This window comes from Dioscorea cayenensis, chromosome 5, assembly GCF_009730915.1.
Source record: "Dioscorea cayenensis subsp. rotundata cultivar TDr96_F1 chromosome 5, TDr96_F1_v2_PseudoChromosome.rev07_lg8_w22 25.fasta, whole genome shotgun sequence".
In the NCBI taxonomy this organism is placed as follows: Eukaryota; Viridiplantae; Streptophyta; class Magnoliopsida; order Dioscoreales; family Dioscoreaceae; genus Dioscorea; species Dioscorea cayenensis.
The window spans coordinates 21,798,054-21,813,916 of NC_052475.1; the positions used below are offsets into that span (position 1 = coordinate 21,798,054).

At 32.5% G+C, this 15,863-nt stretch overlaps 2 protein-coding genes and 1 pseudogene across 4 annotated transcripts; 1 reads left to right on the forward strand and 2 right to left on the reverse strand.

Annotated features, from left to right (window-relative positions):
* Nucleotides 1–232: 232 nt before the first annotated feature.
* LOC120261581 lies at nt 233–3,353 on the forward strand (annotated as a pseudogene).
* An 89-nt stretch (nt 3,354–3,442) lies between these two features.
* Nucleotides 3,443–7,784, reverse strand: LOC120261579. 2 transcript variants are annotated; one of them, XM_039269519.1, is made up of 7 exons: nt 7,650–7,784; nt 6,535–6,598; nt 6,383–6,444; nt 6,211–6,300; nt 5,992–6,113; nt 4,640–4,694; nt 3,443–3,915 (listed from the first exon to the last, which is right to left on the reverse strand). In XM_039269519.1, exons 2-7 carry the CDS (start codon nt 6,596–6,598, stop codon nt 3,691–3,693), a joined length of 618 nt encoding a protein of 205 aa, XP_039125453.1. In that variant the 5' UTR covers nt 7,650–7,784; the 3' UTR covers nt 3,443–3,690. The 2 variants fall into 2 exon arrangements, with proteins under 2 accessions (XP_039125453.1, XP_039125452.1); XM_039269518.1 differs by having other exon boundaries at nt 4,610–4,694.
* Nucleotides 7,785–11,742: 3,958 nt separating this feature from the next.
* LOC120262453 lies at nt 11,743–14,191 on the reverse strand. 2 transcript variants are annotated; one of them, XM_039270560.1, is made up of 5 exons: nt 13,897–14,191; nt 13,306–13,674; nt 12,383–12,686; nt 12,225–12,302; nt 11,743–11,910 (listed from the first exon to the last, which is right to left on the reverse strand). In XM_039270560.1, exons 1-5 carry the CDS (start codon nt 13,902–13,904, stop codon nt 11,860–11,862), a joined length of 810 nt encoding a protein of 269 aa, XP_039126494.1. In that variant the 5' UTR covers nt 13,905–14,191; the 3' UTR covers nt 11,743–11,859. The 2 variants fall into 2 exon arrangements, with proteins under 2 accessions (XP_039126494.1, XP_039126493.1); XM_039270559.1 differs by having other exon boundaries at nt 13,216–13,674; nt 13,897–14,190.
* Between the last annotated feature and the right edge of the window lie 1,672 nt (nt 14,192–15,863).

Here is a 15,863-nt window from a genome sequence, read left to right on the forward strand (position 1 = left end):
GATTAACACACATCCTACATAGCCATCTGTTAAAATAAAATTTAAATTAGTAATCTTGAGCCGTCATAACTATATATACAATATATGAGAATATATATATACAATATATATATAAATTAAAAAAACCAAGACCCCATTTATCTCTTTATTTTGGCATCATGTACTTTTATTTTGGAGTTACATTTGAAGTGATCCCATGACGTAGCAGTGACTAGTAAGTGAGAGCTATATAGACAAACACACTTGTTAGCTTTGGAGAGATGAGCTAGCTAGGTAGCGTACTTCATTAACAACCATGTATGCACTCCCTTTCTCTCCCGGTTTCTTTCAAGATTCTCCGGCGGTGCCGCACCACCACCACCACCACATCCCTCTCCCCGGCGACGAGCTGCTCCACCGCTTCACTGCTCCACTCTGGGTAATCATATATTAATCCTTTTTTTCTTCTTCTTCTTAAATTCTTCTTCTTTTTTGATTCTCTTATTTTGTTGTTTGATTTATTAAAAATGCAATTTTTTTTAAAAAAAAAAATTTAGGGGTTCAAAATGAAAATGAGAAGAAGCATATTTAATTGGTAAATTCGGAATGGAAATTGCTTGTAATTTTGCTTAGATGAGTTGAAATGACTAAATTGCCCTTCTCGTTCTTAGCTTTTTGGCTACTCTGATTTGCTGAAAATGGCACCAATTTGAGCAGTTTCTTTGGCTCGGAAGGTGCAGATTTGTTGATGAGATTGAAATGACACAACTACCCTTTTTTTTTCTTTTTTTTTTTAAGGGTTGATGGCCCACACAAGTATATTACCAAATATATTTATTTAAAATTTTTTTTTTTAAAAGGTTTAGATGGGAAGTTTATTTTCTTCTTAATTTTTGTGATTAAGTAATTTATGAAATGGCATGTCAACATCAGCAAAAAAGAAGAAATATCTATTAAGCTAACCAAATTTTGGAATATTAGTATTTTTTTTAAGTGATATATTAAACTATCACTATATTGCATCTTTTGAGAGAGCTCTGACCACAAAATGAACAGAAAAAAAAAGTACAAGGACTATTTTAAATATTCAAAGACCATAACGAACAAAAAGGTAAATTACAAAAGCTATCTTGAATATTTAAAAAAATATAAGGTAAAAAAAAAAAATTGAATTCTTTGACTTACCAATAATCTCTTAGTCTATTGACACAAATTCTCTCCCTAGTATGTTTGTGTTTTTGCCATAAAAAAAAAAATTACTATCCTTTTGTGATTTGAGAAAATTAATTCCAAATAATGGATTTTAATTTCAAAGTTTTTAGTGAAAGAATGACAATTAAGAGAAATCATAAAATTATATTTTGCATCTGAGATGAGTTTAAAATACTCTCTAGAAAGATTGTCTGAATTTTTGTGACAAGACTTATATGATTATTATGGTTATCATTGATCCAAACTTTTTAGACCATAACTTTTTCTATTTTTAATTAATGAAATTCTCATTAAAAACCTTTGCAAACTCCAATTTAAGTATAAGTATCAATAATTAAAACAAAATTGCTCTTTCTGAAGTTGCAGAGTTCTTATGGAAAAATGTTGGCAAAAGGGTAAATTCTCTTGTTAATTAAGTGGATACTAAATAACTGGCTAATCATTCAAGCAAACATTCCATGGATGTTGATTAATAATAATGGAAAATGTGTTGCTTGTGATACATGGCATTGAAAATGTACAACTTATTAAACCTCTTCTGTCTGTATATGATCATGAGATTTGATACACTTACTGCTGTTCCACAGTTACTCTTCAATCTTGTTCATATGTTCAAACAATTTCCATGCAATTTCATCAATCTTTAAATCAGTATGAGCCTTCTTGGAAATAATTCACACTGTTTCTTTGTGTTCCTACCTGACTTCTTGAAATTAAATCCTCATTAGTTAACTCACTTCTTGTATTTGCAGGGAAATTTTGCTGAAACCATAATACCACCAGAATATGATCTTTTAGGAGAAGATTTATTCAAGTCACCAAAGCATGCAACACAAGAACTAGCATTTGCTCTTGACCCCATGACAGCTGCCATTTCAATGTTGTCCTGTAATGAAGAAGATCTCTTAACCGCGGAGACTGATAAAAATGTCGACATAAAACCATTAGAGAATGAACTACTCAACGTCGTATTCTGTGACAGTAAAGAACTACTAGAAAATGATTCATTTAAAGGTTCAGTTTCTGTGTTATCAGATGTCAATTTAGTTTCAATACAAATGGAGAAAAATCAAGTTGTCCAGGCCGAAAAGTTGGTTCGCGTGGGAATTACTGCCGGAAAGTGTTAGTTCTAAGTGTCGAAGATCTGCAGGTTGGATTGACAGTTGCAATATGGGACCAAATTTTCTAAATTTTCAAGGATTAGATCTTGGGGATGAATACGGGATCAGGAGGGCTTATAGTGAAGGAGATATTCAGGTCAGTTTTGCTTTTTACTGTTACCTTTTTAAAAAATAAAAATAAAAAATTCTGACATGTTTAATTGCATTCAGATAATAATTTCACTGCACAGAAAATTTTTCTGCTGAACAAGAATGTAATTTATGCATGAGTATAGATTTTCGTATTTGTGTCGGATGTTATTGATTTTTAGTTATATGAATAGACACTTGGGAGAAAAAAGTCCTGCCCTGGTACAACAAGCATTGTTCATTCTTCTGTAAACATCAGCCATCTCAAAACTGATAACAAGATCGAAGATCGGCAGCAAAAGCTTTGCAGATACATGAAGAAGAAGAGCAAGAGAAACTTCAGCAGGAAAATCAAGGTAATATTTCACATTGTTCTGCATAATTTTAAGTCAATAATTTTGTTTTTTTCACTTTGCTGCTAACAGCATAAGAATTTTTACTGTTGAAATTTTATCCCATGTAATGCTTCTTTCTGCATTTTTTCTGCAATGTTGATTGGATGAGTACTACAGTTTCGACATCATATAATTTTCGTATTATTACAGTATGCTTGCAGGAAGGCTTTAGCAGATAGTCAGCCGCGAGTACGCGGGAGGTTTGCGAAGACCGACAAGAGTGTGTGATATTCCGAAAGCTTATATCAATGGTAGTAGCTAATATTCAAGCCGGGGAATGGATAATAATAACTTGCTGAATTCCCTTTGCAGGAAGGATCTAGCAAGATAAAGAGTAGAGCTGTTTGGCTCTTACTAGTTACAATGATGTCTTTCTTATTTGCTGTTGTAGTTGTCCTGCTAAGTGTGCTGCTTAAAGTGTAGTGTAAAAAAAGCTATGCTGGCTCCAGATAGCTGACAAATCATGGCTTTAAGTTTTGAAAGTTAAACTGAATTCAGAGCCCTGATTACTGTTGAATGATTTTGATTGCTTCATTATATTAGTACCGGCCATACGGGTTAAAATACTTTAATAAGATAAAATATATAATGCTTTGTACTACAGCATGAAATCTTTGAAAGAGGGAGCAACACTCATACTTGAAGACTTGGAAACAAGCTAGTGCACAAATATACATTATGCAATAACGGCAACAAAAGAGAACCCTAAATAATTCGGGAATTTTCGCATTTGGCAAACAAAGACTGAAACATTAGCAATTCCAAATTACGGAATTTCTACAAGAACATAGAAATGATGGACATTTATCAAAAGCAAAACATTATGAGCACCATACCATGAGCGAATCAGACATTCATCGTGCGAACTTGCCAAACGGCCGGCTGGCTCTACCATATTGGGTTGTCACGCGACCATGCTGTTGCTGGTGGGTGCGGCGTCTTTGTGCAGCCACAGTCTGAAGAATGCTGCCACGCACCATCTGCTGCTGATGGGTCATTGCCCTGATTCTCTGTTCCTTGATGCTGGCGAATCGGGCATCTAAAGTCTGAGGCTTCTGCTTAGGCACCAGCATCTTATCCTACAAATATATTTTGAAAGCATTTACAAAGAATCTCATGTAAACAATAAATTGAATCATTCAGGATGGACATTTTCCATGTATAGAGTAAGAACAATGAAGAAAATTTCAGCTGCTAATTATATGACATTCGAGAGAAGTGTTTAAGTAGGTTTAGGCTTGCATAACATGTAAACTTGCAACCTATTCATAATAATGCTGAAATTACATAGAAACAGGTAAAAGGTAAAGCTAACTGACATAAAAGATGAAAAATAATCATTCAAAAGCCACAACGAACCTAGCCGATTTTCAACACACCAAGCCCAACTCAACCATTGAAAGTGTTCAGGAATCATTGTGGTGTAATGCTCATTGATGGTGAAAAACACAAACATATACATATAGAAATAAAAGCTTTAAGAAATTACCAAAGTATCATTAGTGTTTCACAGTTGCCAATTTATAGGGAGTCTACAAAGAAATGGGTAAAAGGGTGTGTCCACTGGTTCTTACCAAGAATATGTATATATAAATATAAGCAATGTGATCTTGGCCAATGCCATCAAATGATCAGATCATGGCTACAAACCGTATCGTACTAAAGCAGCTTAAACAAAATTTGATGCTTTCAACAACAAAAAAGATTTTGTGATTTTTTTTCCCCTAAAAACAGAAAAAATAAATTAATCCACTTCCAGTGTTCTTTACATACATGTTTAACAAATGGAATACAATGGACTACCTTTCCAGCAAAGCTTTTTTCACCATCATTTCTCCTAAATGAAGTGCCTGCTGCGCTGAATAAAAGCCAGAAACAAAAATAATTCGAACCACAGAGATCCAAAAAAATTTGAAATCTATAAAATAATTCCGAACAGCATAACTTCATGAAGGCTTCAGTGCAAACTAGTGATCAATGATTCAATGATTATCTGTCTCCAAACCATTTTTTAAAGATAAGTACATGAAAACTCAATATTACAAGTATAGTACTCAATCATAAACCAAGTTATGACCCTCCATCAATAAAAAATATAAGAAGGTTCTATTATGCCAAGATACCCTGAATAACTGAATAACTGCTTAGCACCAAAGATTCCCAGTCACAATAATACAACCCAGCATGTTTATAAAATGGCAAGCACACAGCCTTTTGAACTGCAGCACAATAAAATCACAAACCACATGCCATCAAGTGTTTTATCTGATAAACATCATCTTGGCATAAATCATAACAAAATGGAGTTACTATACATCTCCTGAAATACTTAGGACTTGGGCTCTGATAAAATCACCCATACTTACACTACAACTGACTATCAATTAAATATAAAAAACAAATCCATAGAAACCATGGAAGGATTAGTTATATCAAATTCACTGTATAGTTATTCGGACAGTTGCACTACTAATGATCAATAGAAAACAGCAGAATCCATCAAAACTCAAAATGTAATTGCAACACAGTGCTAATAGAATCAACAAAGTGATGAGAAAACTCTTTGATTGTACAGGATCTGGGTATGCAGGTGTCAACAGACATGTGAGATATATCATAAACATTATGCTCCCTCACAACAAACAGAGGAGTCATCAAAAGTCAAACAGATATACTACACTTTTCCTTCCAACATAATAATTTGAAAACATTAAAATCTCTCACAACAACAGCATGCAATGTAAAGCAAAGTCATTAATGAAGCAGGGATGGACCTCACTTATTGAACTTCTAAGAATTAGCATATACAACATCTGATAGCCAAATCACTATGCAACTCTAATTTTTCACCTAACTGAGATCAGAGATGCCTCAAAACTTGAACATATTACAAGCAAGTCATCCAAATAAGAGCTGGATAGGCAATTTTTCAGCTTGACAATTAAAGCACGCCAAGCATTGTTTGAAAACAATCCAGTACATTTGTTATGCACCAACTTATAATCAATTACATTTTATACCGCTCAGACATCTCAGTTGTATGTACATACCTCCAAAACAAAAATTTTTTGATTGATGCATGAGTAGGATGTTGATCATTAAAAGATAGAAACCATGTTTACCAGATACAGGTATGTAAAAGAAAGAAAAAATACCTTGGCTTGTTCCAATTAACCATCCAGTTGCTGGTGGAATAAGCAGCTGCCCTGTTTGCAACATTAGTAGTGATGGGAAACTGATTTCCTTGGAAGTGAGTCCTCCTTTTGGCAAGCACACCCTAAGAATAGAAGTAACAAACAGTGATCTTTAGGATACATGACATAGATCCATGTTGCAAATTTTAAGCAGACAAACAAGCAAAGACACCAACCTACCTGTCTAATAGATGATCTAGAGTCCATGAAGCGATGGAGGTTAAAATTACCCTGGGGACCACGGCCATTCAGGAACCCTTGGCTTTTGTTCTATAACAACAAAGAAGTGTTACCTGTATTGAATATAGAGCAGGGGAAAAGACAAAGAAACTTTTAAAGAAAAGGTACTTACAGAAGCTCTAGGAGGTATTTTTGCTTTGGAAGTAGTTTTCTTCGACATTTTAATAATGTCATCTGCAATCAAGAGACAAGTAGTTCAAGTCGCAGCATTGTGTAAACCACTAAAACTACAAATGGAAAATAAAAAGAAAACAAGACACATACCTAAACTCATGTCCATCTTCTTCTCGGTTAAAGCAATAGCCTCAGACACTGCCTGAGTTACCATCTAGAAAAGACCACAAATAATGATAGGGAGTCTCAGCAAGCATGTGCTAGTTACATGTGGAAGAAGCATTAAGAAATGAAGTACAGGGAAATTCCACGTATCATATAGTGAAGATTATAAATGGGAAGAAATTGCCAAATTCACATCACATGATGAATAAGACATATCAAAGTAAATAAAATCAGATCAAATCATCAAAACTACAAGTTTCACAAAAACAAAGGGAGTCTGGTAAACAGTTACATGATAAGAACAATTACAACTTCTGAAATAAAAACTAGTGTAAGAGCAATATACACAGAGCACACAATCAACAGGAAATTAACAAATTCACAGTGTTAAAAAATAGAAAAAGAATACATATATGCAAAGGCAACAAATGAGAGTTCCAGCTCTGTCACGCCGCCACTATTTCCTTCCAAACAATTAGGCCCAAAACCAACAAATAAGAGACTCCAACATGCCACACACATTTCCTTTTACACAACCAGCCACAAAAGTGACATAACACGCACAAAATTTAATTTAACATTAAATGATTTAAACATGATTTATTCATGCCAGGCCTCAATCAAGAGAGCACATACCTCTGCGCACGCGCACACATACACACACACACCCCACAAATCAGTGTAGATTAAAGTTATTCACACACAAATTAGCATAAGCCAAGCAAAATCCTTGCTTCTCTTCCATAATACATGGCATAAATGCAAAAATTTGTACAAGAGGAGATTAGATACTAATTTCTTAAGCATCAATGCAGTTAGCTCTAGGATTAAATTGATCTTCTTTGATAGTCATAAGATAGAACTAAAATCATCACTTCATGTTCATGCAGTACTCGAAATCAGCCAAACATTTTGATACACACAATCCAGATTCACAAACACAACACGGCAAGCACAAAAAGAAACCCTAAACCCTAAAACCAGCAACGAAAACAGCTCAAAGACAAAAGTGAAGACAGCGAAATCTAGGGTTTCATAAGCAGTGCGGAAAGGAAACACAACAGATAAGAAGAGCAGATCGATCAGTAGAAGCAACTCACCGAAGCCGAGTTCGGAGGAGATGGATTGATGAAGCTATTTGGGAAGCTTCTCTTGAGGGTTTTAGGGAAGAGAAAAGCGTTGCTTTCTCTGGTGACCCATTCTTTCCTCTTTATTATATATAATGGTATTATATAGTGATTATTATTTATAAATAATAAATCAATACAGTATCTATATAAATAAATAATAGTTATCAGAACATCATCTAATGATTGTAAATAAATATTTCTAATAAATAATAATTTGTATACCTATATAAATGCTTTAAACCCATATATATATTATTATTATTTATACGTTTTGAAACTCTTTTTTTTTTTAATTTATTTTTTTATTTAATGTATTTGTATAATTTTCAATAAACCGCAATCAACTAAACATTAAGTTATATACTCCACTAGTGGTATTTTAAATAGAAATAGTTTTAGAAAGTAATCAAATTTTTTTTATAAAATATAGGTAACAAACTAATTTTAACCAACTTTTTGTAATCAGCAAAAAGAGTAATACTTTTAATATGGAAATGAATTAAAAAAAAAATTAGTTGAATACTTGAAGTATTCTAAAATCTATTATTTTTATTTTATTAAAGTATTCAAAGTATTTTTTTTTTTATATGACTAATTAAGAGAATGTATCATATGCTTTGCTTTTTATCCCGATAGTTGAAATTGTTATTATTTTTTTATATTTATGTTACATGTTTTCACCGTCATGGATTATTTTCTTAAGATATGAATTTGTAGCTTTTTACTTAAGATGAATTGGGAAACAAATGTTTGGGTAAAAAGATTGAACTATTTTGCAAAACAGTCAAAGAGAACACATTTACAAAAGAATACATCAAACATAAACACAATACCTGCATTCATCTTATATTACTTTCATGAAATATCAATGAAAAGAAAACCTTTTAATTCTGAAAAGCAGATTGTATCATAAACAAGGAAGAACTAATTCTCCAAAACACATTGCTTTAAAAGCATTTTTACAATGATTTCACAATCTACAAAAGCCCACAAGCCATGATCCACCTGACAATAAAAACCAAAGAAAATGGCAGGTACAATGCAAAAAATGTAAAGAAAAAACAGGGGAGTATTATCTAGATAATCTGGATGATCAATAAGCTTCGCCGAATGGTTAGATAATCTGGAAGTTAAATATTACACAAAACAGATGATCAATAAGCGTTGCCGAATGATCGTTTCTAAAAAAGCAAACAAATCTCACTGTTAACAAATCAGAGGAAATATTGTTATGCAATGGTGATAGATTGAAAATTTTGCAGAAACTTTAAATAGATCAGACTGAAGGTTTGATCAAATGCAGAAAACATAGAAGTAGTAGTTATGAGATGCTAATTGGAAAGCGAATATTGGGAGAATTCTAGGCAAGCATTCACACTCAGAATGCAGCCCACGCCTTTTATTTTCAACCCATCATCATGCAAAAGCATGATTTAGTTTGCTATTGAAGAGGTTGCGAAAGCCACAATGATACAACTTGAGCATGGGCAAGGGCCCTCTTCCTTTATTTTTTTTTTCCCAACTTAATCTCATAACCACCAACAATGTTCTCCTGCTCAGACCTTTTACTTTTAAGCCATCATATCCTTTGTCATAATCACAAAATCGTAGATAATTGATTGGCAAACAGTTTAACAAATCTTCAAACAGAATAATAAAAATTCTTTTGAATACAAATGCAAGTTCGGCTCAAACATTTGGCATAATCAAGTAAATGTTCATAACAAAACATGAATATAAAATAAAATTGATATGATTAAGTAACTGTTCATATCAAAACCCGAAGACAAAATAATGTATATGAGAAGTAAGACACAAGAGACAAAGCATATATAATGGTTGAGAAAAGACAACATCAAGAAAAGGATACCCGCCGACATTAGTCACAAAAGTAAAAAAACAAAAATTACCACAAAAATAAGTTACAGAGGAACTGAAACAGAAATCCTCAAATGCAACAAAAACATACTGTTTTATCAATTATAAGCTCAAGGATGATTGAATAGAAAAGGAATCCATTTCCGGCCAAACATACATAACAATGAAGACAATATCCTTAATTGAACCATGTTGGAAATTATATTGAACAAATTTCACAATCATTTAACTTCTACAATAAAACACTTTACAAGAAACACATAAGATACTGCCCAAAGAAAAGGGAGTTTTTTTACATTATCTATCTACATTTTTTACCACATATCATTTCCATCTCTCTTCATTCCATTTTTAAGCTTCAAAAAAATATAAACAGTAAAAAAATTCACAACAATGGCATGAGCTTCACACAATAATAGTTTCTAACAAAAAAAAAAAACACAATATGCAGCAACTAGGTGACATTAAATTTCTCATCTTTCTCAAAGAAAAACACAATATACATGTAAAAAAGAAATTTAAAGATCCACCTTTAAATTTCTTTTTTACATTATCTATCCACATTTTTTTACCACATACCATTTCCATCTCTCTTCATTCCATTTTTAAGCTTCAGAAAAATATAAACACCCAACAATGGCATGAGCTCCACACAATAATAGTTTCTAACAAAAAAACACAATATGCAACAACAAGGTGACATTAAATTTCTCATCTTTCTCAAAGAAAAAGACTTCTCTTTATTCAAAGATCCACCTTTGAACAAAGAATACATGATCAAAATACTGAAAAATCAACAAAATCAAGAATAATTACAGCACACAGTCTATTCAACAGCAGATCATAAACAATAACAATTGATCATTATAAACAATGAAAGGTCACTACAAACTATGCAAGGAACTCATCAAAGTTTCACATTCACAAGTGATTAGATGCCAATAAACAACAAATCAGGACAAACAATAGAATAAAAGGAACAAACATGTCCGCAAAATGCAGGACAAAAATCAAACCGCAGGATTTAATCAGATGAGAAAAAAAGAGGATTTTTTTTGGATGATTAAAGAGAGAAATTCAATCAAATAAAGAGAACGGATTACAACTCTCCGATCGAAATCCAGGAAGGTCAGAAGAAGCGACCCCGAGCATTATAAAGGGTTTTGGTAATCTAGGGTTTCGTCAAGCTGAACTGAAATGATGTTTAGTTTTTCACAATGTAACCCTGGGTTTTTCTCTAATTGCAAATACGCTTTTTTATAAAATAATAATAATAAAATCTAAATTACAACGTTTTTACAGTTTTGCATTAACTTTCTCAAAAAACAAAAACAAAAAAAAGAGTTTTGCATTAAGGTATAATAATAAATAATAAATAATTTTATTTAAAATTTTCGTTTACTTGTACAAAATGTGCCATTTATGAAATTGGTACATATTGGTATATAAAAACAAGGCTTTTGAAAAAAAAAAATTGGAAAATCATTAATGGGGGAGATTTTTTTATAATTTTCAGCCTTTTTGATAAATGTGGGGAAAAAATGTAAAATTCCAAAGCTAACAAATTACATAGATTTTTTAATTATTTCATGTGTAATTGGAAACATCTTTTGAAAAGTAAGTAATTTTTATTCTAATTTTTCACATAATCAAATAGATAATCATTAAATTTCCATAACATATATGAGTGTTTTTAATCAGTTCTTAAAATCATAAATTACAAAAATAGCTCCTCTTTAAAATCAAAGTAAACAGAACAAGCCAATAAAAATTAACTTTTTCATAAGAATTAATTATTTATTCTTGAAATAATATGCAAAGATTTTTTTTCCTCTTACATTTTGCTTACATAAATGAAAAAATATATCAATTTGCTAGATTATTTGTATATTTATTTATTTTTGTGTGACAAAGTGGACATTGGCAAGGGACAAGAGTTGGTAAGGTGAACAATCTAGATGACTAGATATCTACAATATATATATATAGCTAATAATAATAATAATAATAATAATAATAATAGGGAACAGAATCCCCAAAATGGCACAAATAATACAATTTTTTCCTGAGAGAGGAAAAAAAATAGCAGGTAGAGCTTTCTCTTTCCCCTCCATAGAAATTGTCTTACTAAACACAAGAGGAAGGATAGGGAAGCAACATAACAACTCCTCCATCCTCCAATTTAAAATTAAATTTACTAGGCACATCAGCATCAAGAAAGAGAAGAAAAGAAAAGAAAAGGTAAAAAAAAAAAAACAGTAAGAGACAAGCAATAGAAAGTGTTGGCAATTGCAGAGTCTTGCTATTCAGAATCACTGTCCATACTCTCCATCCCCTTCAGGCCTCTCTTCTTCTGCAACACCCAACATACAAAATTAATTCAAATTTTCAAATAGTACTTGAAACAAAATACTAAAGTTTAATCATAAAAAAAAAAATTAAAGAGGACCACAAAGGAAGCAATTGTCCTGATATTCATCATTAGTTTATGAGACAAAAGCTAAAGCAAAAGGGGAGAAAAGAAAACCTTTGCCTCCTTTCTGTTTCTTAGATTAATCAACAACTAATATGCATAGAAAACTTGAACAGTAAAAAGATTTGTTGGCTGTTTTGAGAGTTCTGAAACTAGAAGCAATGTTTGTATGTTTGGTGGTGTGTTTGTTTTACCTTTTTGACACATTTCCTTTCCCTGACTTCATACCTTCCTCTTGTCAACTCAGAAAGCCAGAGTCCAGGGAAACAATACTGCAAATCCAAAGTTAATTCTTATCCTCAAATCATCACTCTAATAACAGATAAAAACTCACAAGTAAAGAAGGTTAAACCTGAAGAGTTTTCTCTATGTTTTTCGGTCTTTTCTTGGGTCTTTGGGGGAGTTTGGTGCCCTTCATAACAAGGAAATCATCTTCCTTTTCCTTCCTAGAAAGAGCTATGAGAATTCTTGGCCATTCATTGGTTGTAGTGGTGCTTGCCCCAGCAATATCTACAGTTTCTCTGTTTGATTTTGGTGGACAAGAGGTTTCAGAATTCAAGGAGATGTCACCAATTGCCATCTTTGAACTCTTCTCTTGTTGCAGTGCTGATGGTCTCTTCTCTGGCCTTGATGAACTGCTTGCATGATCAGTAATCCTATGAATGTCCAAAAAGAAAAGATAAAAGGTTGATGAGCATACAAGCAAAAAAAAAGCAAAGCAGCAAAAGGCTTTCAATATTCAAAGCAAAAAAAATAAAATAAAATAAAGTGGATTTCTTTGCTTCAAGTAGAGAGCAGGAGTCAAATTACAACCACAAGGCTTAGGATTGCATAAAATTCAAGAGAAAAAGAAGGGAAAAAACTCATGGTTTTTCAGATCCAAGCACAAAAAACCAAAGAGAAAAACTGGATTTTGAGATGATTTTGAGATCTATTCTATCAACATCTTCCCAATAATCAAGAGATACCTGAAAAATTCAAGCAATCACTTCAAGAAAAAGAATGCATGAGCTTCATAAAAATGATAAATTTAAGTAAAAAAGTAGTTAATCGAAAGATCAAAGCATAAAAAACCAAGAGAAAACTGGGATTTTGAGATCCATTCTACTTCTTTTTATATAATAAAAAGTAGTTATGAGCAAAATAAAATTGCTGAATTTAAGATCTGAGAATATGATAATGAACCTGTGAGGAAGAAGAGAAGGGGGAGAAGGCCTTAGACGGCCAAAAGACGGAGGCGGTGGTGGCGGAGGCATCGCCGCCGCAGCCCCTAACCTATTCGACCCGGCGGCTGACCTTCGCCGAACTTTGATCGGAGGGCGTGAGGACTCAGACTCATGGTCATCCTCCGGCGCAGGTCGGCTCTCAGCCCGCGAGAGCCTAGTTCTCTTCCTACGCCCCCACTGGAGCAAGACGTCGCCGTTGCTCTCGTTCTGAGTCTTTGGCACGGAGACCGGAGATCTCTCCGGTTCTGGGAGTAGAGGCTCATGCTGATGCTGGTGGTCTTGGCTTGCTCTCAAAGGCTTGGGATCAAAGGCTCGGCCGCCGCCATTGTTGCTAACGAGGTCGTCTTCTTTGCAGGCTTTCAGCAAGGGCTTCTTGCCAATGCTCAGTGGAATGCATTCAGTGCTCACAGTCTGGTATCTGAGAACCCAAAAGAGATTGAAATCAGAGCAAAAGATTAGAAGATCAAAAGCACAGATCTGATTAAAAAAAAACATTCAAAGCTTTCAATCAAGCATAAAAAAAAAAATCCTCGTTTTACTTTGAAAAACAAAGGGATAAAACTTTCAGATCTTGAAGAAAACTTCAACGAAATCCAAAAAAACCAGCTGAAATCAGGGAACAACCGGAGATTGCAGAGACCTCATCATGGTTTACGAAATGGTAAGCAATTGAAAGTTTCAGCAGGATCTCATGGACTGCTTTGGAGCCAAACATCAACGAACTTTGGCTCTTGCTGTTGTCTGAGACTTTGCACTGGATTTTGGAGAATGGATGGTTCTTGGAAACAAAACCTTTAGCAACAATAATGGAGGACCTCCTCCTCCTCCTCCTCCTCCTCCTCCTTCTCCTCCTATGGAGTTGAGATACGAGAGAGAGAGAGAGAGAGAGAGCAGTGAAGACTGAAGAGAAAGAATGGGAAAAAGGAAGCAGTTTTGATGACAAGAAGTGGAAACAGGGGATTTTTATCATGAAACTATTCTTCCCATAATGCCCCTGCTTTAAACTGGACTAGCCTGAAATTTATTTATTTATTTATTTATTTAATTATGAAGATGGATAAATGAGAACAAATATAATATTTAAATTTTAAAAAAAGGAAATTATGTAAAAAGAGCTGGTTGATGACCAAAGGGGTGGGAATTTTATCATGAAACTAGTCTTCCTATAATGTCCTTGCTTTAACCTGGGCTAATCAGATCTTCAAATTATAAAGATGGATATATGAGAATAAATTTAATATTTTAATAAAGGAAAATTATTATTATTATTTTAAAAATAGGAGCTGTTTGAAAGGGTGGGAATTGAGGATTTTTATTATGAAACTATTCCCACAATGACCCTGATTTGAGCTGCACTACTTTGATTTTTAAAATTCATGGATGTGGATGAATGAGATAAATATAAAAAAGAGAAATAAAAATGGGAAACAAAAAGGAGCAGTTTGATTGCTGAAAAGTGGAAACAGAGGATCCTATCATGAAACTAGTCTTCCCACAATGCCCCTGCTTTGAACTGAGGTAATGTAATTTTTTAAAATAGAAAATTATGAAAATGGATAAATGAGAAGGGATAAAAAAGAGAAAAAATGGTTTTTTTTTTAATAAAAAAAGGAGAAGTTTGATGATTGAAGGGGTGGAAGCAGAGGATTTTAGGATGAAATCAAGTCTTCCCATAATGCCCCCATTTTGAACATGAAGAAAAGAGGGAAATTGTCAATTGGGTTGAGAGATTGAGACTATTTGAACAAATACTAAAATTTTTAATTTTTTATTCTATTTTTATTGAAAAAAAATTGATTGAAAAACATATGATAGAACTTTATTTCAGAGGATAATTATATATATATATATATATTATAGACAGGCTCATTGAAAAAAAAGGTCAAATCACCATACAATATTAAAGAGTATATATTTGTTTTTTAATAATTTTAAATATACTATCTTTTCATTAATAATTTTCCATATATTTTTAAAAAAGTATAATTTGTCTTCATTATTAAATAAAAGTTATATATCATTTAACTTCAGTATTGTATCTCAATTTCAAAATATAATTTATTTTTGTCAAGCAGAATAATTACTATATCTATACATGGCAAAGATTTGACTCCCCTTTAGTTACACAATCTATTGTTATGCATTATTAAAAATAAATTTTATACTAAATAAAAATAACTGTCAAATTTCAGGTTAAATTAACCATCAACTCTTATATTCAATTGGAGATAAAATTTTAAAATTAATTTTTCAAAAACCTTCCAAATAAATTTCAGATTTAAAAAATATCTCTCACAAAAGATAAATCAATCAAATAGAACAATTTCTAATTAATATAACATGAAAATGAAGTTTTTATTTTTCAATGATAACAAGTTTAGTTTTCTTTACTAGAATAGTCTAATTGGGAAAAAACAAATCTCTACCAATAAAAACATCACACTATGCAAAATGTATAGCTGACTCATGTCCAAGTCACGCAGCCACATTACTTAAAACAAATAAAATAAAAATCTATAGCCAAAATTCTCTTAAGTTGAATTAATCAAATAAGAAAATCATATTTCTTCTTCACTAAAATGTTCAAAATATAGCAAATAATCTTGA